Source organism: Barbatula barbatula, assembly GCF_947034865.1.
Source record: "Barbatula barbatula genome assembly, chromosome: 18".
In the NCBI taxonomy this organism is placed as follows: Eukaryota; Metazoa; Chordata; class Actinopteri; order Cypriniformes; family Nemacheilidae; genus Barbatula; species Barbatula barbatula.
Window position 1 is genome coordinate 3,559,687 of NC_136781.1, and position 20,585 is coordinate 3,580,271.

Genomic DNA, 20,585 nt, shown 5'->3' on the forward strand with positions numbered 1-20,585 from the left:
TATCTACTTAAGGCGTTTAACTAATTTCAGTATGCTTGCATTCTCATACAACAGTATCAAAATATCTTATAAAAGTGTGTTTTACTGCTCCATTTAGTATAAAAACTAAATCAGTCTTAGGGGTTTCACGCAGAAATGTAATCATTTAAGTTTTTGTTTAATTCTATTAAATAAAGCAATTTAAAATAAATACGTTTTTTGCTGATATTATGAGATTTGTTTTAATGTGCTAAAATCAAATTACAACTCTTAGTTGAAAAACACATTGATTTATTTCAAGAACGTTTTTTCTTATTAAAAATAGCCTACCTTTGGTTATTTTCACAATATCAAAGTTGTGCTATCTGAGAATTCTCGTCTTTTTTATTACAAACACAGAAAGATGTGATACATGATGTTACTTTTTTTAAGAGCGAGAGAAAGGATGGTCCAGACTTTGAGCGCGCAAACTGATTTTAGGTGTCTGCGTAAAAACAGGTTGCACTCAAATTGAATTGTTTTGGTTCTGTCTACCCTTTCTCATAGTCCCGGGTCTGTTTTTGGAGATTGAGAACAGCCAACATCTCAAAACACTTCATGATTTCAGCAGCCCATGGGAGAATATGTGAAGAGGAACTCAAGAGTCCAAAAACTAACTTTGATGTATGCACAGGTTGATTTTGTATGTATTACACAACTGTGATAGAATGACCTTTGTCACTTCTACTTTAGCAACTTTTATCAGTCATTACATTACGGTCTGCGACCTTGCAAAATACGCCTCGTGACAAATTGTTTAAAATAATCTATTAAATTTCGACAGTGCGGAAAGCTTCAAAAACTCATGCTTGTTATTGTCCCTACTCTACTCTCCATGCGAGGCACAGAAACATTGTCAAGATTACGGCGGTTTGCAAACGTCAATATTTTTACAGTAGGCTAAATAAGACGAGCCTTGGTGGCACGAGTGCGGCATTCTTACTCGTGAAACACAACCCCAAAACTCGCCACCCCTCTGTCATCCCTGGATTAAAGAGAACTCGGGTTAAACCGTTTTCTCATGGGTGACAGGTACTCTAAATAGAGCGCACCTTTCCACAATTGAGTTTTCCGTGTAGTGTTTAGCACTGCCGGAGCGGAGCGTTTAGCTTTTGCGTTTTTGACGCGCAGCGTTCGTGCAATGAGTTTTCGAATAGTTGTTGACAATTAAATCCATAACTTAACACTGGCTAAGCAGTATTGTGTTATACTTTATGCAACATCGGTGCATGAATATTTTTACTCTAAAAACATCGATAACTGTGGAAAAGGAGCGCAGCGCTTCCTTCAATCGCACTTACGCACAGTACAATCACTGTTCGAGTTCAGCGCGTTTTACGCTAAGCACCCGACCACCTGCAATATGGTAAACTTGGAGCTTATCGGTCATGTTTACCTTTGCGCTGCTGTATTGGCATCCAGTATCCCCGCGCTCTGCATCCACGAGCGGACCGGCGTCATGCCGCTCGTGAGGGGCTCTTCTTTCATGGTCAAGGCTCCCCGCGGGAGACCGTCCTGGATGGAGAACATGAAAATAACCTTGTGGGGGATGTCTCTACAATAGCTCGAACGGAATAATCCTCCTGCACTCTCAGAACAAGGCCACCTGGATTACCAAAAACCAACTGAAAGGGAAAAAATCTTCCCCAAAGCGCAACAAATGGGGAAAGCGACAGAGGTCCTTATCCAAAGACGCGTAACCGTATCCCTTTGGGTGTTCCTCTTTATTTTAGATTCCAAACCCAAGTTCAGTTCACTCAAGATTAACCGGTCTCTAGTTAAAAGAGGGTGGAGAGAAGGCAAGCGCAAGAGCTGTGCAGCATCTCAAAGGACAGCGATCAGCCGGGATCAAGAAGACCTTCTCGTCGCGGGTGGAAAGAGGGGAGAACGCGAACTTGCTCTGAAGAAGAAGGCGAACATACGCGCACGGGATTGTGAAATGAAAAGTGGGATAAAACGGGCGACTGCTTCAAAAAGGAGTAAAATGAAATGATTACCAAACAAGAGGGAGGGATGGACCAGGGAAGGCTTGCTGTCCCAGGGGAAAAGAGGGATTGGGTAGCAAGAAATCTCATTCCCTCCCTCCCCGTCTCTTTATGCCTCCTCTGTCCCAGCGGAGCGCACCTTCTCTCGGGTTCCGAGGCTCCGGCGCTCTCGGGGGGGACAAACGTGGACGTGACGAAGGAGGAGACTTGCCCTTAAAAGGGAAAGTCATTTAAATGTCAATCTTGGTTCCGCTTGCTGATTGGCCCTGGTCATCCTTTGCGTCATTTTCAAAATTCGCCGCAAAAACTGCTTGTAGAGTGCTGCTGATGTTGGACAGACCGAGCGCACTCGCAAAACAGTGAAAGCGACCGTGCATTTACATGCGTTGTATTTGTATTAACAAGCAACGAATTTCACCCACAAACATCATAATTAGAATACTGTGGCATAATTCCCAGAGTTCAAAGCAAGTCTAGCTGTCTATGGGTCATGTTATGATTTATTTATGTTATTTTAAAGGGGATCCAAATAGTTTAAGGTTGATTCAAGTTTTTGGTTTTGATTATGAGCAGGCAAGCGTCAAGATTTCATACGCGAACTGTTTTTCATCAAACACAGCGCAATAATTTAACCTTGTCAAATTTTGACATTTTAAAGTGACACATATTTCGGTTATTCGTGTTAGACAGCAAGCACAGAGGTTCCACCCGACCAGCAAAAGATGCCGCCTGCTTAAATCGATAAAAAAAATATTCTTTCAATATAGCCTACTCGAGAAGCCGAGTTGTTGTTTGCATTGTTAAACGTTACACGATTAAACACTATTCTTAATTGAACAACATCCTACCTACGATAGAAATGTATTTTCTAAATAACTTTTAAAATAAATAAATTTCGGCTCATACACATTTATTTAGTCAAATGGATAAGATCCCCGGCTGTGTGGGCGTTTTATTGATATTATTCAGATTTTCAGCAAATCAAGGTCGATTAAATATTTATTAAAAATAGCCCTCTGGAGATGACAGTCCACAAATGCTCCCACGGGGTTTTAGGGAAAAAAAACTTAATTCTTTTATCCTAAAAAATTGGTTAATACTTGATCAAGTATATCTGCATGCGCACTATTGCAATAAAGCATCATGTCGGTAGTCTATTAGTCTAAAAGCAAGTATCTTGTTGTGGATTCCTTATAATTATTATTATTATTAAAGTCTACAACAATATCAAAATAGTACAAATGCTGGTCCACAAACTATATAGCGCTGTCAAGTATACCATTCATGTGTCAGTTTCTATTTTTTCCATGTTTAAGGAGCGATCAACATCCAGAGCATATCACGTCAGTAATGTCACTTTGTATTTCATTTCATTTCTATTTTATTCTATTCTATTCTTAAAAAAACACAGAAAAAGTCCCACTGACCGAAATTCCCTACGTTCAACAAAGCTCGGGTAAAGATACGTTTCTCTTATCTCATGTCACAAACTCTCCCGAACTGTAGGAATATTCCTGCTCCCCTTTATCTTGGAAGCTCTGCATGTTTAGAACACAATTAATAAATGTATAGAAATTAAAAAACAACTATTTTAAATATGGTGTATTCCCCTGAAAGAAACGAAAACTGCACGCGAGCTGATCAGCCGTAAACCGCAAAGCAGCTCTCAGGTGGGCCGTATATATTTTACAGTTTCCGTCATATTCACCGATCCAATGCCACATCAAAGGAGTACGTTTGTTTTAAAATTCATGAACATGATTTAGTTTGTTAATATTTCAAACCATTATGTAAAGAACAAATGCAACGAATTGACATTTGATCAGGTCTGTAATGTCTCAAAAATTAAAAAAGTTAATATGTAGCGTGGTGTAGAGTCCTATGTTTATAAATATCAAATGTCATATTGTCAATATTTCTTTTAACAATAGATGTTCAAGGTTAATTGAATAAATTCAGGTACAGTCCGTCTAGCTTTCTGTCAGATGAATGCAGTTGTTTCCATCTAGTGGTCAACGAGATAAAAGTAAAACCTTTTTACTTAAAAATCTATACATAATATTGATATCAGAGCAGATATTAAATATTGTTTAACAAATGTGATTCTTTTTCGCAACAACGTGAGGGGAAGCCGATTTCTCATTATTTATATTTCTATAAAACGTAAAAAAAACGTTTACTCGGTCTTTGGATGACCTTAATATGAATTGATAAACTGAAGTTATATAGGGACCTCGAAAGTTTAAATATAAATGTCTGTCATAGTTCCACACGCGATAAAGATACTGATGTGAGTAACACTTTAACGTAAATAACTAAAGACGTAATGACAAAAAAAATGTTAGGCCATAACGCAAAAATGACGAGCATGATGCAACACATAATATAACAGAAATGAGAAGATTATACATGTTAAAATAAGCACGAGAAGTTAACAAGTACAAGCACCCAAACAGGTATGCTTTTAAATCCATGGCCAAGATCACACTCACGTTACTAACGCATTGAAAATTGTTCGTTTTTTCAGGCAAGGAGCGCCCTCTTGTGCTCAATTGGTTGCTAAAAAGTAAACTAAACATACTAAATAAATACACACGAAACAACCCACCCGTGAAAACGCTCATACGTCTGTCACGTTACACGTTTAAGCCTCTTTTGACAATCTTTTGTTTGCATTCTTGCATGACTGAATTAGTTCGATAAATGCTGCAAACAGAAAAAAATATATTTTTGTAATATCACACAGGATAGTAAAGATGGAAATAAAATTAATTTTGTGAAAACTCTGTAAAGGTTCAACCAAGATAAAAAAAAACATTTAATAGAAAAAGTCTTGCATTATCTTGTTAATTCCTGTAGAAGTAGCCTACCACCAACATACATACACGATCATCCTCGATACGGTCAATAATGTATCATGCATTTTTGTTTAAACTGACACATGTTAAATATCAAAACTTACCGCAGGGATGGTATTTATCCTCATAAACTGCAAGAGAAAAATTACATTACATGGTGGTGTTTTCACAAAACATGACAATGTACATTTCTCAACTTAAAAGCCTTACCAATATATTCAAATGTATTCATTCTAAAAAAAAGTGTATGTGTCTTAAATCAAACATTAACAGGTTAAGTCACACACTTTAAATACTGTATGTAAAGGGGTCTCATCGAATTGAGTAAACCCATCTAATATATACCAGCAGTACACAGTAGCACAATGTTAAAATGTTAAACTGTTGTGTGGTAAGAGGGCCTAGTCACTGCTCAAGCATTTCCAGTTTTACTGCTTTGTGGTCAAAGTGCAATTCATAACTATTTTCCATCATATTAACCTGCTCTCAACTTAAACAGATGGCGAAATAGATTTTCCATGAAACGCAGGAGAAAAAGATTGTTCATAGAACAACATGTCAGTTAAATCATCCTTTTCAATCATACTAAACCTAGTAACATTTCAGTTCTTTTATTTTTTCCTTGCATTCAAAGAAGCTTAAACACCATATGAGGGTTCGACAGATAAAATTAAGTTAACTAATGACATTACAATGTTTCCAATCTCCCGACAGAATCTCAGATAAGGTAAAGAGCGCCATCTAGTGTTTAATATATTCAATTAAATGTGGCTGCAGCATAGTTCTTTTTCATTTTTTAAACTTTCTCTACATAAGACTATATCCCCCTGCTATTCCTGCAAACATTGAAAACCAAAAAGAGTTGGTCTTCTTGGGTTCTAATTACTAAATCAATATGGGTAAGAGGGTTTTGTTTGCCTAGTAAATACACAATTAAATGTTTTTTTAACGAAAATCTGTCTAAAAACATGAGCTGAATTGTCAGATTCAGTCCGATTGATTTCATAAAGAAACTTAGAGAAATCTTCTGCAGAAAAGCTCTTATATTCTGTTTTTAAGCAATCTTTCATCACATGCCACAATACTGAATTCCCCATGCAATTTCTATGCAAAGAAAATATAATTTGATGAACCCAATAAAAATGTTCTGTACATTATATCAATATAAGTTCTCTTGATTTAAAGTATCTCTGAAGTTTACAGTTTCATACAGCAATTGACCAGTACTCCTCTCTCTCACTTTATGTTTACTCTAATAAGCTTTTAACATCCTGAATTCTGCACAACGTCAATAAATTGCTTGTGATTGGTGCTATGCAAAAATAATGATACCTCTACTATGATTTTCTTTTAAATCATGTCATATACATCCGCCAAAAGTAAGTGGAAGCGAGCATGGTGAAAATTTTAAGAATGGATTTCTAGTCATGACCCACCAAGTTATGACCCACCAAGTCACTTGGCTACTTTAGTGCTTTAGACAAAAAGTTTATTCCAATAAAATATTTATTGTGCTTTCACGGATGTGACACCAGCACTGATGAACCCGGGATTTAAACTGCCCATGTTCATTGTTTTAACTGTAATGCATGACAACAGGCAAGTGAATTGCGTGACCGACCTTATTCCCTTGTGCTACCCACTTGAGTGGCTCAGTCTGGGAACCCAAACCTCTGATCCAAAGGTCCATGCATCGCACATCACGGCCACTCTGCAGAGGTAAGGAATGTTTTTACACTTATCCTTACAGAAAACGGTGCACAGGATGTTGTTTTTCAAGCTCTACTTTTTACATTTACTATTTGAAGTATTACAATACATTGCAAATGTGTATCGTATTGAAATACATAGCAATATATATATATTGTGATATATATATATTGTATCGGGAGGCACCTGCCAATACACAGCCTTATTGTGATAGTACTTATTTGCAAAATGTGCTAATTTACAGATTGTAATAGCATGGACCTACAAGACAATGATTCTGTTGTTTGTATGGCCTCTACAGAGTTAAAGCTTGTCTAGGACTTGCCAAATTCTGTGTAATGCATAATGCTTGCTCTGACCCACCTCATCTCCTCCTACTAAAAGGTATAATCGCATAATTACCGACTCAATGTATTTATAATTTTACAAGTAAAACAATGAAGTGCAAGTGCATATGTAAATGCATATGACACTTCAAAGCATGTACCTTTATGCACCTAAACACCAATTAAGATTGCACATTTTCTGTGTAAAAACTATGGTTCAAGTCAACATGTTCTCTATCTGGGATGCAGAACAGACATAAATAAGGTAAACAAATATAATCCCTTTCATACTTAAATTGGTCAATGTAAACATAATCAAAGGCAAATACAAAAGAATACCAGAGAAACACTCTTTATTAGAATAAAACCCTGCCAATGTCTAACAATCTATTGCCAATATCTGACACAGATTATAATGAAGAAACAGATCATAACTCATGCTTGAATAAAACTTCACAACCAAAATGAAGCAACTAACATTAGGCTGATGGGCATAGGGCATGTAATAAGACTGTGGCCATGACACTTACCATAAAACATCCTGCAGGGTTTAGTGTAGCCGATAAGTTTGCTCACGCGCAATGCAAGAAAGTCGAGCGAAGTTGTTTTCTTTGCCGTTACTAGGGGCTGCGTTCAGCCCCGAGAAAATGTTGCAAAACGTTTTTTAAACGGTGGTGCACCCTGTTGTGATGACGGAAGAGTTGAACTGTGGCAGCTGAGAAGACCATTCTTTGTTTTTTTGAGGAGTTTTCAGAGCCTGATGAAATCGGTATAAATACGTGTTGAATGCTGCAAAATACATGTCTTCTAATATCTTCAATTGCTGCGTATACCGAGCTGCAAGCAGACACATTTGTAAATGACTTTACTTGGACCCATTAGCTGCGTCCTTGTGTCCTCCAGAGGTATCATCCTCTAAATGTGGTAGGTTATACAGCGGTAGGCTATACAGAGGATTCTGTCCTTCGTAGGACATGCAACAGTATACAGTATACAGAGGATTCTAAACTTGGAATTAATCGAGACGTCCTTCGTAGGACATACTGGCAGAAAAGGAAATAGGAAGTACCACGTTGCAATGACAACACGTTTGCACTCGCACACCTGTCAAATTAATTAAAATGATTTTAAGAGGTAAAACGTTGTTTACTTTCTGCCCTTAACAATGCCAAAAGAGTTATACAAATGTAAAATGTTTTGCCTTACTGTTTTAAAGCATTTAAAGTCCCTTGACACTTGTAAACCTATTTACTACATCTGCCTGCTAAGATTAAAAAAACGTGACACAAATTTGTAAACTGTGTTAACATTTAAGCACCACATTGAAGGTGCAGCTGCTGCCGTTTATTCAAATGACAGACGTTGGGCTACACAAAGAATTGTGGCATATCTCTATCAACAAAGGTTACACCTCATTTGTCCTCCGAATTCTCGTGAAAGTAGGTTGCATTAGAAGGGTGCATACCTGCTTTTATGAAATGAGACAGTCTCGATGACGTAGCAGGCTTCAAATGACCTCATGTGTCCTCCAAATTCTCGTGAAAGTAGATTGCATTATAAGTGTGCATACGGTGTGTCCTACCTGCTTTTATGAAACCCGCCTTTCGAAACGAGACATCAAAAGCAGGTTTCATAAAAGGAGGTAGGACACTCCGTATACACCCTTCTAATGCGACCTACTTTCACGAGAATTTGGAGGACACATGAGGTTTAAGGTTGCTAACCTCTGTTTAAGGTAGAAAGTAGGGCTGTGTAATTAATCGAAAATTAATCGAAATCGTAAATTCCGATTCCATTTAGCAAGGATCCTCTCTTTTCTTGTAATAGGCTACAAATCCTTAGCACACACATTTCCTTTACAGCGGTTCAGCGGTGCTATTTCTTTACATTTATTTTTCAGTTAAATTTAGAGTTTAAAAGCCAAGTTTTTTATTTTCTATGTTGTTTAAAAGGTTAATGAATAATTGTGTTAAATAATCGTGATCTCAATATTGGCCAAAATAATCGCGTGTAATAATTTAAATAATGTAATATAATAATAAAATTATTTGTGTCATGATGGCTAAAGCAGCCCTAGTAGAAAGTAATAGTAGAAAGTAACCAACTTTTTACCTCTTAAACTCTCAAAGAAAATTAGAAATCATTTTAATAAATTAGCAACGTGGTACTTCCGGTTTCCTTTTCTGTCAGCAAGTTCTACGAAGGACGTTTCGTTTAATTCTAAGATGAGGATTCTCCATATACCGCATCCTTTAGAGGACGCAGCCTTACGGAAAGAGACATGTGTAAATGCCCCACACGAGCACAGCACGCATGCAACAGCGAACTGCACGATAGTGAAGTGGAATGGACTCATAGTGGAAGCATTCTGTTATCACTCCGCTAGATATCTGTGTATTCCACTCCGGGTTTTCCATCAGCCGCTCATAGTCTGTGCTCACTGACTCCGCTCACAACAGATGATGGATCTCATCGTCAAGTAGACGAAGTACAATACACTTTACAGCAAGTGCTTGATCCGATAAAAATAGTATTTGGGTAGTTCGTTTTTAGCATTTGTGTCGGGTTTGTTAAGTGCAGGGGTTCCGTATTTTTGGAAGTATGCTTAAATTAATGCTTATCCTTCACAAAAACAAGGCAGGATACTTTGATGGTTATATTCAGCAGACAACCCCAAAAAATAGTTGGAATTGAATTTACAACAGGGCAGGCTGTTAAACTATAAAACTATGGCTGCGTCCAAATAACCCCACTTGCTTTGGCCACTTAAGAGCGCGTGGACGCGACAGTAAGAAAGAGCGCAAGTTTGTGCTGTCTTAAAAATGCCAAAGTGCAGTGCCCTTAACGCACACTAAACCCACACTATCTTGAAACCGCTTCCGAGTGGTATTCAGGGTTAAGTGTATCCCATCATGCATCACGTTCTGGCTATATCATGATACTTTTTGCCAGGGTCTTGCGAGATGTTGGGCAAAGCTTTACAGCTACTACTTTGTAGGGTTCGAGCGCGAACCTATTGTTTTTGTAGTGATTTTTATTCTTCTTCTTATTATCATTATTATTTTTCCGCCTTAAAACGCGTCGCCCAGCCCAAACCGTTGTCAGTTGGTTGTATCTGTGCAGGTTACTCGGATACAGTGAACCAGCCAAATCGGCCCATAGGTGGCGCTATAGCGATGGCCAATGCGTTTGGGCTCAATGCTCGTAAACCGGATGTCGCACAACAAAGTGTTTGGCGTAATTCGAATCCTTGGCTCCAAACTTAAAAAATCTCCTATTTCATTTCCGGTATGCAAATGTTTCCACTAATTAGCATTTTATGAAAAAAAAAGAACTAGTCCCTGTATTTTTGCCCGATCGGAACCAAACCAACGCTGATGAATTCTGTGGAGTGTGAATGTAAATATTCATTGAAAAAAGTTGAAGTTTCGATTCAGGGTTGCTAGGGGCGTCAAAACCGGAAGAAGCCTATTTCACTAAAATTACCATAACTCGTGAACCGTTTGAACTATCTTCACGGGGCTTAGACCGTATATGTAGACCCTTAGTCCGGGGTCACAATAAAAAAGACTCGGCGTTTGGCAACTAGGTGGCGCTATAATAGCAAAGAACTCGAAAAGGGCTTTAACTACGCAACAGTTTGCCCGATCGACTTATTATTTGGTATGTTGTGTCTTTGTGTCATGCACCCTTTGGCGTTTCTCAAAAAACGTGGCCGCTATCGGCCAATGAATTTTGAGCACTCATTACACAGGGTTGACGGGGGCCGATCGAAACGACACTCGCTGGGCTTGTTCGACTCGTGGTCCTGAAGGTCTGTAAGAAATATGAACTCATTCGGCCACCGGGGGGCGAAGTAACGGTTTTAGTGCATAAACAATTGTGTATCACGTGACATTTGACATATACTCAAACTATTAACATCATATGATAGCTCTTCTCATTCTGAACAACTTTGCCTCTGGACACGCTTCTGTCGATCAAACGGTTCGTGAGTTATCGCTGACGATGTCAACTACTTTCGCGAACAAGTCCTTGGTTTTTCAACCAATCGGAACCAAACCAATGCAGATGACTTCTGTGGAGTGTGAATGTAAATAATTATTGAAAAAAAGTTGAAATGTATATTCATACACGGTAGGGGGGGGCAAAAACTGAACTGGGCGGAGCCTATCACATTAAAATGGCCATAAATCCAGAACGGATTAACACATCATCATGGGGCTTGGAACATATGTGTAGACCATCACTCTGGGGTCACCTGCAAAAGAAGGTGGCGTTTGGAGACTAGGTGCCGCTAAAACAGTAAAAATGGCAAAATTGACACGTATTTAATTTCTTAAACAATTGTGCATCACATGACATTTGACATTTACACAAACTAGTGATATCATACGATAGTCCTCCACATTCTGAACAACTCTGCCTCTTGATCCATTGATGTCAATCAAACGGTTCACGAGTTATCAGTGACGATGTTAAAAACTTACTTTTGCTAACTAGTTCTTAGATTTTCGAGCAATTTCAAAATTTCCAACACAGTACAATTCTCTGGACTCTCTAGGTTAATAATGATCAAAAACATGTTGAGTTTTTTTTGTTGTGTGACCATTACAGGGTCCTTTATTATATTAACGTGCAGAATGTACGTTTAAGGTCGCTACTACTTAATAAATAATCCAACTGACTTGCAATTAAGTAGTATAATACATTGCCTTGGATGGCTCAGATGACGAGAAACCCGTTATTACTGCTTGCAGCTATATTTAATATTATATCTTTAAATTTCTATGGTTGGCTAACAAGTGTTCTTTTGTTTTTGTTACATCTGCTTTGATACAATACAAATAAAGCACTATACAAATAAATTTGACTTGACTATACAATTAATTAGATATTACATTAATTTCGTAGTAAAACGTCAGAGTTATGTATTTTGTAAAACTGCTTTATATCACATGCTTAGAAACACCACATTAATGAACGTTACATGTTTGCACTTGGTTAGTGTGTCCCAACGGGTTAGAAATTCTACATGCTCACTTGCGATCTTCACACCGAGATAACTTGGGCCAGAAACAGGAAACACGTCATGAAAGACAGCAAGTGAGGGTATTTGGTCGCAGCCAATCACTTGAAAACAATGTACACCGGACTACGGAGCGCACTAAGGGACAAACATTTCGCGCTTTTTTCGTTTTGATGTATACGTTGTTGCAGTTCTTCTGACGGATTCAATTTATCCCTAATAATATATAACATTCAATTAAAATAACAACATGCCAAAGTTAAAAAGGTTCATTAACATGAAAGTAAATAAAAAGATGTGTCTTTAGGCCTTTTTATTTTTAATAAAAAATAAGAGGCCCTTTTTGACATTCCCGACTTGGTATTAAACGATGTAAGAAATTTCAATTGTCAGTTTCAGTTACAGTCATGATTATGTGTACTGTGTACAGTCATTATTACTACCATTTATAAAGTACAAGCCTTTTCTAACACTAGTACACACGTTACAGCGGGTAACATAAAATACGCATCTTTATTACTGTTTAATAGTTAAATGTGTGATGTTTTGGACTACACTGCACAATGTATCTATTAATGAAACACGGTTCAAATAAAATATAGTTCAACTGTCAATTCATGTTCATCACATTTAAGTATATCCCAATTCATACAGAAATTAGATTCAGTGCTGTATTATAAATACATATAACAACTTACGTATATATATTTGCTATATAGCGCGTAGCTAAAGGCACATTGCCTTTGCACAGAGCCCGAGATCTCTGCTATCTACCGTGAAATAATAACACGAAACAAACGTTTCGTTGTCTCAACCCCCGCCCTTAGGGGTAGAGCTACATTAGTTCAATTCATTCTATTCAACAAAAATAAAACGTGTTTGATGGGATAACACAGGCAGCTCCAGAGAAAGTACCATTGAAAAAAATATATATTTTGTTGGATATTTTATAATCTCTTTTCTCTTTCTCTGTTAGTCAATGCTTCTACGGTTCCGTAAACTGATGCGTCAGAAGAGAGATAGAGGGAGTGAGAGAGGGGACATTTTGTGTTGAGCGAGAGAGAGCGAGAGCTCAGAGGAGGAGACATACCTTCACTAGTGTTGTAATAGAGGACTGCCTGTTCATATTCAATAACTTTTGTTTACGTCAGGATTATATTGATCAAATACTAAGGATCACGCTGATCCGTCTCAACGGCTCATTTTGTTCGTTTCCGGTTCGATCTCGTCGGATTTCTGTTGGATCTTTGGTGTCTGGCTAGCGAGCACACAAGTAGCCGCAGCTAGCCGGATAAATCTAGCTTTCTCGGCCCCAAGAGCCCACAGCATACAAAGAATGGCATTAAAACGAATTCACAAGGTAAGACATGTCATTTTATGTTAATCATTTACATTTTGTACTTTAAAGGGTTTGCGTTTTGTCTAGATAGCGTGGCTGGGCTAGCAAATGTTAACCAGGTTAGCAAATGCTACGTTATGTGAATGGCAGGATGGGTTAAGCGAGTAGCCGTCTTATGGTATATTTTTTAATTTAAGTTATTTATTTTAATGTAATTTGATAATTGTCTTATTATTTCACGCGATATATGTTTGTGTATGAATGTAATATGTGGATGTGAATATAAGAGATGTCTTTGAATTATACAGGCGAACTATTTACTTACTATATAAAAAAAACACTATCCACCATTTTTCTCATATAAGTTACATATTAGAAAGGTGGAAATGATTGGATCTGTGTGAAACGTTAGTGATAAAGGTGGATGACAAGGATTTTCATGTGGCTGGGATTTCTCTCGAATTAGACATTGGGATATTAAAACAGACATTTATGTGTAATTTCTCATACTTGGACTCATTGTGTTGACTTAAGATGAATAATATTTATGAATCATCTTAGTCACAGAAAGTACATGTTAGGACAGTCTTAGCTTAGACTGATTCCGAGTAACTGCTATGGGCAGATAATGTAGAATAGTGACAGTCGTGGTAGTACGTCTTTAAACTTGATGTTACCTTTTGTTTTACTTTTCTGTGACTCTTGGTTTGGTAAACATAACAAGCATTTGCGTCACTAAGAGAAGTTCTTCCTGGAAAGCTACTACGAGTACAACATACTCAAGATTGAAATTTCCGGCTTACACCAGTGTGGAGTTGCACAATAGTTTTTGAACTTGGCAAGATATGATTTATTTTGCCTTCATTTTGCTGAGTTTGGTTGCTTCTATGAATTAGACTGACACAGCAGAATGTTTGTGGGCTGACAGCCAAATACTTAATTTGTCAAGCAGTCTTTGATACTAGGGCTGAACTAAACACTTTATTTGATCAACAACTGCGTTTTAATATATTCCTTACCTCAGTCTCCCTAGAAGATCTCCTTATCCCCTTGCCTGTGTCATGGCATGTTATTAACTTTGTATCAACAAGACTCAAACAACCCAAAAAGTTTATATTTGACCATTTGAAAATGCCAGCCACATATTTTAAGTGATAGCAGAGTGGTTTATTCCCCACACCCTTGTATGAAATATGTAGCCATAAAAATAGCTGCCACTGTCAGTGCCTGTGTTCACACTGGCCTATATTGGGTGAATAAGATGGTGTACATCGAATCTTAGGAAGACTTTTTTCACTCATGTAGTCCAAAAATGAATGGATTTCATCTGACCTTCCGAATTTTTTTATTGTGTTGTTTGTGTGTTCATGTTATGTTGATCTTACGTTAGTCTGTCATAGTAGGGTGATTTTTCTAATTTATAATAATGCCAATATTAAGTATGAGTTTGATGACTTGCTGACTTGTCTTTGTTGTACCTAAATGAATCTCAGTGATTCTCAATGTGGTTATGTTTAAAATAAGATAACATAATAGATACGAATTGACCTGTTGACTCATAACCTATATTGAAGACAAAACCTAATGACATTATACCAATTCAATTGAACGCATCTCTTAGTAATTTACATTAGAATGCCTCGTAAATCACAATACTCACATTTGTTTACTCGTTTTTTTTGTAAAGATCATGCTTTTTACCCAAAACCCCTCTCTCAGGTATGAAGCACTAAAGTGTGAGTCTACACACCTGTCGATGGAAAATCTTAAAGTGAAGCAACCTGTCAAAAGTATTTTTAGCAAAACAGTCTGTATTTGTTTATTTTGATGTTTCAACCAAAGACTTCTTCCTTATCAAAGAAACCTCCACTTCCTGTCAGCTCACATGCACAGACATGCACTGCCAGAGGGTTGCCTGCACCTCACATACGTGAATTCTCAGAAACATGAGAAGTGGTTTGTAAAGTTGCAATGTGCCACTGTTTTCCCACAAATAGAAAGTTCTAGAAGAATGGTTGTCATTTTTCTGTTGTACTTATGCTTGGGTGTGGCCAGATTTTGGTAGATGGGTTTATTATGTCAGCACCCATATCTAAACCAGTATGACTATTATTGTGAACACTTTGGCTTAAATGCTTGGTGAGATGGGCGAAAGCACATTGAAGTACTAAATGTCTATACAGTAGCGATAAAACAATTAAAAAAACCTGAGCCTTTATTACTTGGCCTTGATAAACACTTGGTTGTGTTTGTGACTTTAGCGACTAGGGAGAAGCCAGAGACTGCTCAATTTGTTCTGTTCTTACACTGTTGCATTATGAAGACGCCATATTGTCGTTTCCTGCCTGTGTTTTTCCAGAGTTGAGTAAACTATAAGTTTCTTTCACCAGAGAGACTGCAAGTTTGACCGTTCAGGAGAGAATTGAAAGGATAATCTGTCTACACATTTACTCTAATCCTAAAGACACATGCATCTGATTGTTATCCCGGATCAACAGTTTGAGTTCTTGTCTACTTGTGGCAGTTCATAAATTGCACCATTTATAAATAAAATGCCTAATGATATTTATTATGCATGTTTATTAAAAGTTAGCTATTAAAGTGTCTAAATGCAAATTACAATATATTTAACGACACATTGGTTTATAATGTGCATTGAATTAAAAGCAGGTTACTCATCAAGTATATACAAAACATCAACTGATGGTTTACTTAAAACCCTTGTATAAAAATTAAATGGGATGTTTTTAATCAAATTTTGATATATAAATATATATAGGAACATTCCATTCCCTTTAATACTTTTGACTCCCCGTTTTGTCATTTTCTTTCATTTGAGCAAGATCTTAGGCTACTTTCCCTGCCCAGAACATGACCGTGGAAGGACGTGTGTTTCCCATTCATTAGCTTACTTGCAATACCTGGTCCGTTTTGGAAAACGCACAAGCATTCAGCGGAGACTCGCACCGCGTGCACGCATACACACAAACGCACAGTGGTGCGCTGTTCGCAGAGAAGAAATTCTGAAGAATGTTGGTTACCGAACAACCTCACCTGTTCACTTATATTGTATGTGCACAAAAGCAATGCAAGTTAATGGGTACCGGCGTTTTTTCGGTTACCAACATTCCTTAAAATGGGTTTACTATCCCGTTAAACATAGCTGCATGATGTAAAGTTCACGTGGACAAAGTAATGCAATACTTCCAGACTCAAGACCTGAAGTCTACATGAAATGAAAATGAACTATATTTCTTTCCTGTTTCTACAGGAGCTTACTGATTTGGGCAGGGACCCCCCAGCACAGTGCTCTGCAGGACCAGTGGGAGATGATTGTGAGTTATTTCACTCTTATTGTTCTCATTACATCAAACACACCACAGAGTTCACTATAATAAGACATTTCTTGCTCTTTATTCGCAGTGTTTCATTGGCAAGCCACAATTATGGGACCTGTAAGTGGATGCATGTCCTCATTTGCATGTGCAAGCACACAGATACAGTTGTTTTCAGGTTAATACAACAGAATGTTGAGAACTGTGTGTTTTGATCTTTGTTTTGCAGAACGACAGTCCATATCAGGGGGGCGTGTTTTTCCTGACTATTCATTTTCCTACAGACTATCCTTTCAAACCACCTAAGGTAAGAATCATTCACAAAATCTAAGCAGCCGACAGGTTAGAGACTGTCAGCGTGTAAAGAGCAGATTTGATTCAGAATGTGCCATTCCTTTTGATCAGGGATGTAATGATTACCAGTTTAATGGTTTACCGTGATAATAACGTCCAACGGTTAGTGTTACTGCTTCATATTTTAATTACCGTTAAACCATACCAGTGTTACGGCTTGAAAAACGGCTTGAAAAATCCAGCAACAAACAAAGTTATCAAGAGTATAATGTAGATGTAACATGAAACATGGGTTCATTTATTGAGTAAATCAGGAGTCACAAGTATTGACAATCGGAACAAAATATCCCTATACATAAACAAAACAAAATACAGACTTTAATCGATATATTCTCCTCTGTCTTGTGAGTGTACAGCACGCATTCACAAGAGCACTTCTTCGTCTTCTTCTTGGACGAGAGCACTTTGAGAGTTGCGCTTCCGCGTTGTGAGTAAGAGCACCGGCATCCAATGGGGCAAGCCCCATGCGGTGTTCGTCGCACAAACCTAATACGCATGCGTCAAAGTGCTCTCGTCCAAGAAGAAGACAAAAACTCGTCTGAGCCACTATGCCCAGATGGACCAATTTAACGATGTCTTTAGTACTTTTCTGGACCTTGGCAAAAACTGACACCATGATGTCTATGAGGAGGCCTGGAAATATCTCGGATGTCTCCTAAATATCTTAATTTGTGCTCCGAAGATGCCGGAAGTTCTATAAACGTGTTTAACTTCATGTGGTAAAAAATGACACAGTTGATTTTTGGTTGAACTTCCCCTTTAAGGTTGTGTTTAACCTGAACTAGGAAACTTATACCTTGCCATGACTAATATTAATGTTATTTATTTGATGTAAATCATACAAAAGCACATTTACAGGTAAACTCAATTTTACATTTGGTTTACATCAGTACTTTTTTTTTTTTACATTTCCAGAACATGTTAATAAAATCGTGATAATACGGATGACAGTGATTTGAAATTGTCACATCGTTAAATCTCTACTGTTGATATGATAGAAATGTCTAGTAAATATTAGACAGCGAGAGTAAAAACGTGTGTGTTTGATTGACTGTGTCTTCTAACCTGCAGGTTGCATTCACCACAAGAATTTATCACCCAAATATTAACAGTAATGGCAGCATCTGTTTGGATATTCTAAGGTCGCAGTGGTCTCCTGCGTTAACTATCTCTAAAGGTGAGCTGACAGATCGCAATTAAAAAGGAACAAACACATTGCATGCCTTAATATAGCACATTTTTCTGACGAGAAATACTCCTTCGAGTCTTAAAATCACTTTATGGGATAGCCAAGATATAAACTATTATCGTACCGCGTACCTATTATACCGTGTGAGGCCGTGTGCCAACCTGTCTAATTTTTCTCTTGCAGTTCTATTGTCCATCTGCTCACTGTTATGCGATCCAAACCCAGATGATCCATTAGTGCCAGAGATAGCACGTATCTATAAAACAGACAATGAAAAGTAAGTATACATTTTTATGTGTGTTAAGCCCGCATATACTAAGATTTATGGTTAAATCGTCTTCTCTGATGTATAATAAACTAGCGAGAGAGTCATACCATATTGTAGGGGTTAAGATGAACAACCCATGATGGAAGAGCAAGGTTATGTTTGAATGTTTTCTTTTAATGTGGGTGGTATATGTATTGTTTATTAAAAGGTCCTTATTGTGATAAAATTGTATCATAAATTGTACCCGATTAGCGGCAAAATGAATGTGTGTGTTAAAACCAGAAAATGTTTTTCTAATTAACTTTATCCATACTCTCCCCCCCCCCATTCTCTTAAATACTGCCCAGTAATGTTTTAAACTATGCTTTAATTATGAGTTTAATGTAGTCAGACATTCTAGTATTGAAGTTTATTGAAGTCGAATCAGAACAAACAGCATATGAAACGGTCGTGGCTACAGTGTGGATCATTTGGAGACGAGACCACTGTGTTTGACCTTGAGCTGTTTCTGCACTGTGCGTGTTTGCGCTGGCTTGAGCCGAGTTGGCAGACAGTCCGCTTACCCAGCATGTGTGATGCTACCTCCACACTTAATACCTCTTTATTTCTCTCTCTCCCTCTCTCACAGGTACAACAGAATAGCTCGGGAATGGACTCAGAAGTACGCCATGTGATACCTGAAAATCAGACCAATCTGCAGTAATAGCTGGAAAAATGAAACAACTTTACCCCTTCCCCTTAATGAATCAACGGTTACCGGTGTATTCAGACCATATCAGTTCTGCTTAGTTATTTTGCCCCTTCAATATCCATTCACATGCTGTTAAAAGGACCACAACGTTGTAAAGATCACCAGCTTTATGTTCAGAAAAACGCTCGTGTCAAAGAAGCATGTTTTAATGACGAGCTCAGATGTTTTTTTTTTTATTGAGACAAAAGAAAAAAAAAACGTAAGAGAACATTGGTCGCTTGTAACTCGTGCCACAGGCTAGAGGTGCTATTTAAGAAAATAAAACAACGGTTCTACAGGTGCCAGCGTACATGGAAATTTGTTGCTGGGTTGGCCTTCATGTTTTTTATATGCTTTTACAATAGCAATGAAAACTATGGTCTGTGAAATATATTCTTGCTTAACTGACTGTTTCTTACCAAATCAGTCACGTCATTGTATCAGCAGTTACGAAAATATATATTTTGCATGTTAATGAAACAACTAAAGTAATTGGTCTGTGGTCTGCCAAAATGAATATCTGCAGACGATGTAAAGCAAATACATGTCCACTTTTAGAGTCTGAGAACTTATTTTGTTACTCATTTTCTCTCCCGTTTTTGATGTTTTTAGAACCGAGAGCTATTAGTTATCTATCCTCCTAAACACACTGTTCTCTCATTGCACTGAATATATGTGATCGAAAGCTCTTGATGGATGAACGATCAACTAATAGCTCTTCTAGCTGTTGATTTTTGTTCGCTCAATAAAGTTGCTAAAGTAACGTTCAGTGTGTGTTTCTGCAGTATATGTGTGTATGTCCTCACGATATTGTATTATAAGAGCAATGTACTCGGCGACATGTTTGTTATGAGATCTTTCTAAGTAGTATTGACGGACAAATTGAATTTGACACTGTAGTTGTTGGACCCTTGTAGCTAACAGGCATCACCTCTCACCGAAAGCAGAGATCTCTCAACAACTGCTGGACTATTATTAGTTCTTCGAAAGACAGACCCCTGTCTGTAAGGGGAACATCAGCGTCATATCACTCAATGATCTGTATGTGTACAAAGTTAGAACAATGCCTGCGTTCAACAAGCAGTTAGGGTACTTGTTAGGTTGCAAAACGCAAACAAAAGCATGCACATCACTGGCAAAATGCTTATAATGAGTGCTCGACCAAAATAACAAAAGCAGAAAAAAAATTCTGACTTAAACAGACTTATGAAAAATCCAAGTTGTTTTAAGACTTGCAAATTGAAGACAGTTGGAGATTTTTAGTCACGCTTGATTTCAGGCTCAAATAAATGTATATCTATTTTTAATACGTATTAAGTATTTTACGACAAAATTGGAGGATCAACACAAGTCTTAATGATGTAAAAATATTCAATTTTCTTTAAGCACAACACAATTAGGTTTAGGATCTGATTTAAAAAAAGATCGTAATAAATAGAAACCT

General features: G+C 37.5%; 2 protein-coding genes across 2 annotated transcripts in view; one reads left to right on the top strand and one right to left on the bottom strand.

Moving 5' to 3' along the window:
* Positions 1 to 1,548, bottom strand: part of LOC306907183 (transcription factor COE3) — a gene marked incomplete at its 5' end in the record, with an annotated part of 86,376 nt that extends 84,828 nt beyond the window's left edge. Inside the window, one exon of the mRNA XM_079479124.1 lies at positions 1,415 to 1,548. Coding sequence (XP_079335250.1) covers positions 1,415 to 1,548 — 134 coding nt within the window. The remainder of the gene's footprint in view (positions 1 to 1,414) is intronic.
* Positions 1,549 to 12,768: 11,220 nt separating this feature from the next.
* Positions 12,769 to 19,904, top strand: ube2d2l (ubiquitin-conjugating enzyme E2D 2, like). The gene is made up of 7 exons (XM_079479987.1): positions 12,769 to 13,286; positions 16,537 to 16,600; positions 16,689 to 16,720; positions 16,830 to 16,907; positions 18,026 to 18,131; positions 18,327 to 18,420; positions 19,040 to 19,904. Exons 1-7 carry the CDS (start codon positions 13,263 to 13,265, stop codon positions 19,083 to 19,085), a joined length of 444 nt encoding a protein of 147 aa, XP_079336113.1. The 5' UTR covers positions 12,769 to 13,262; the 3' UTR covers positions 19,086 to 19,904.
* Positions 19,905 to 20,585: the final 681 nt, after the last annotated feature.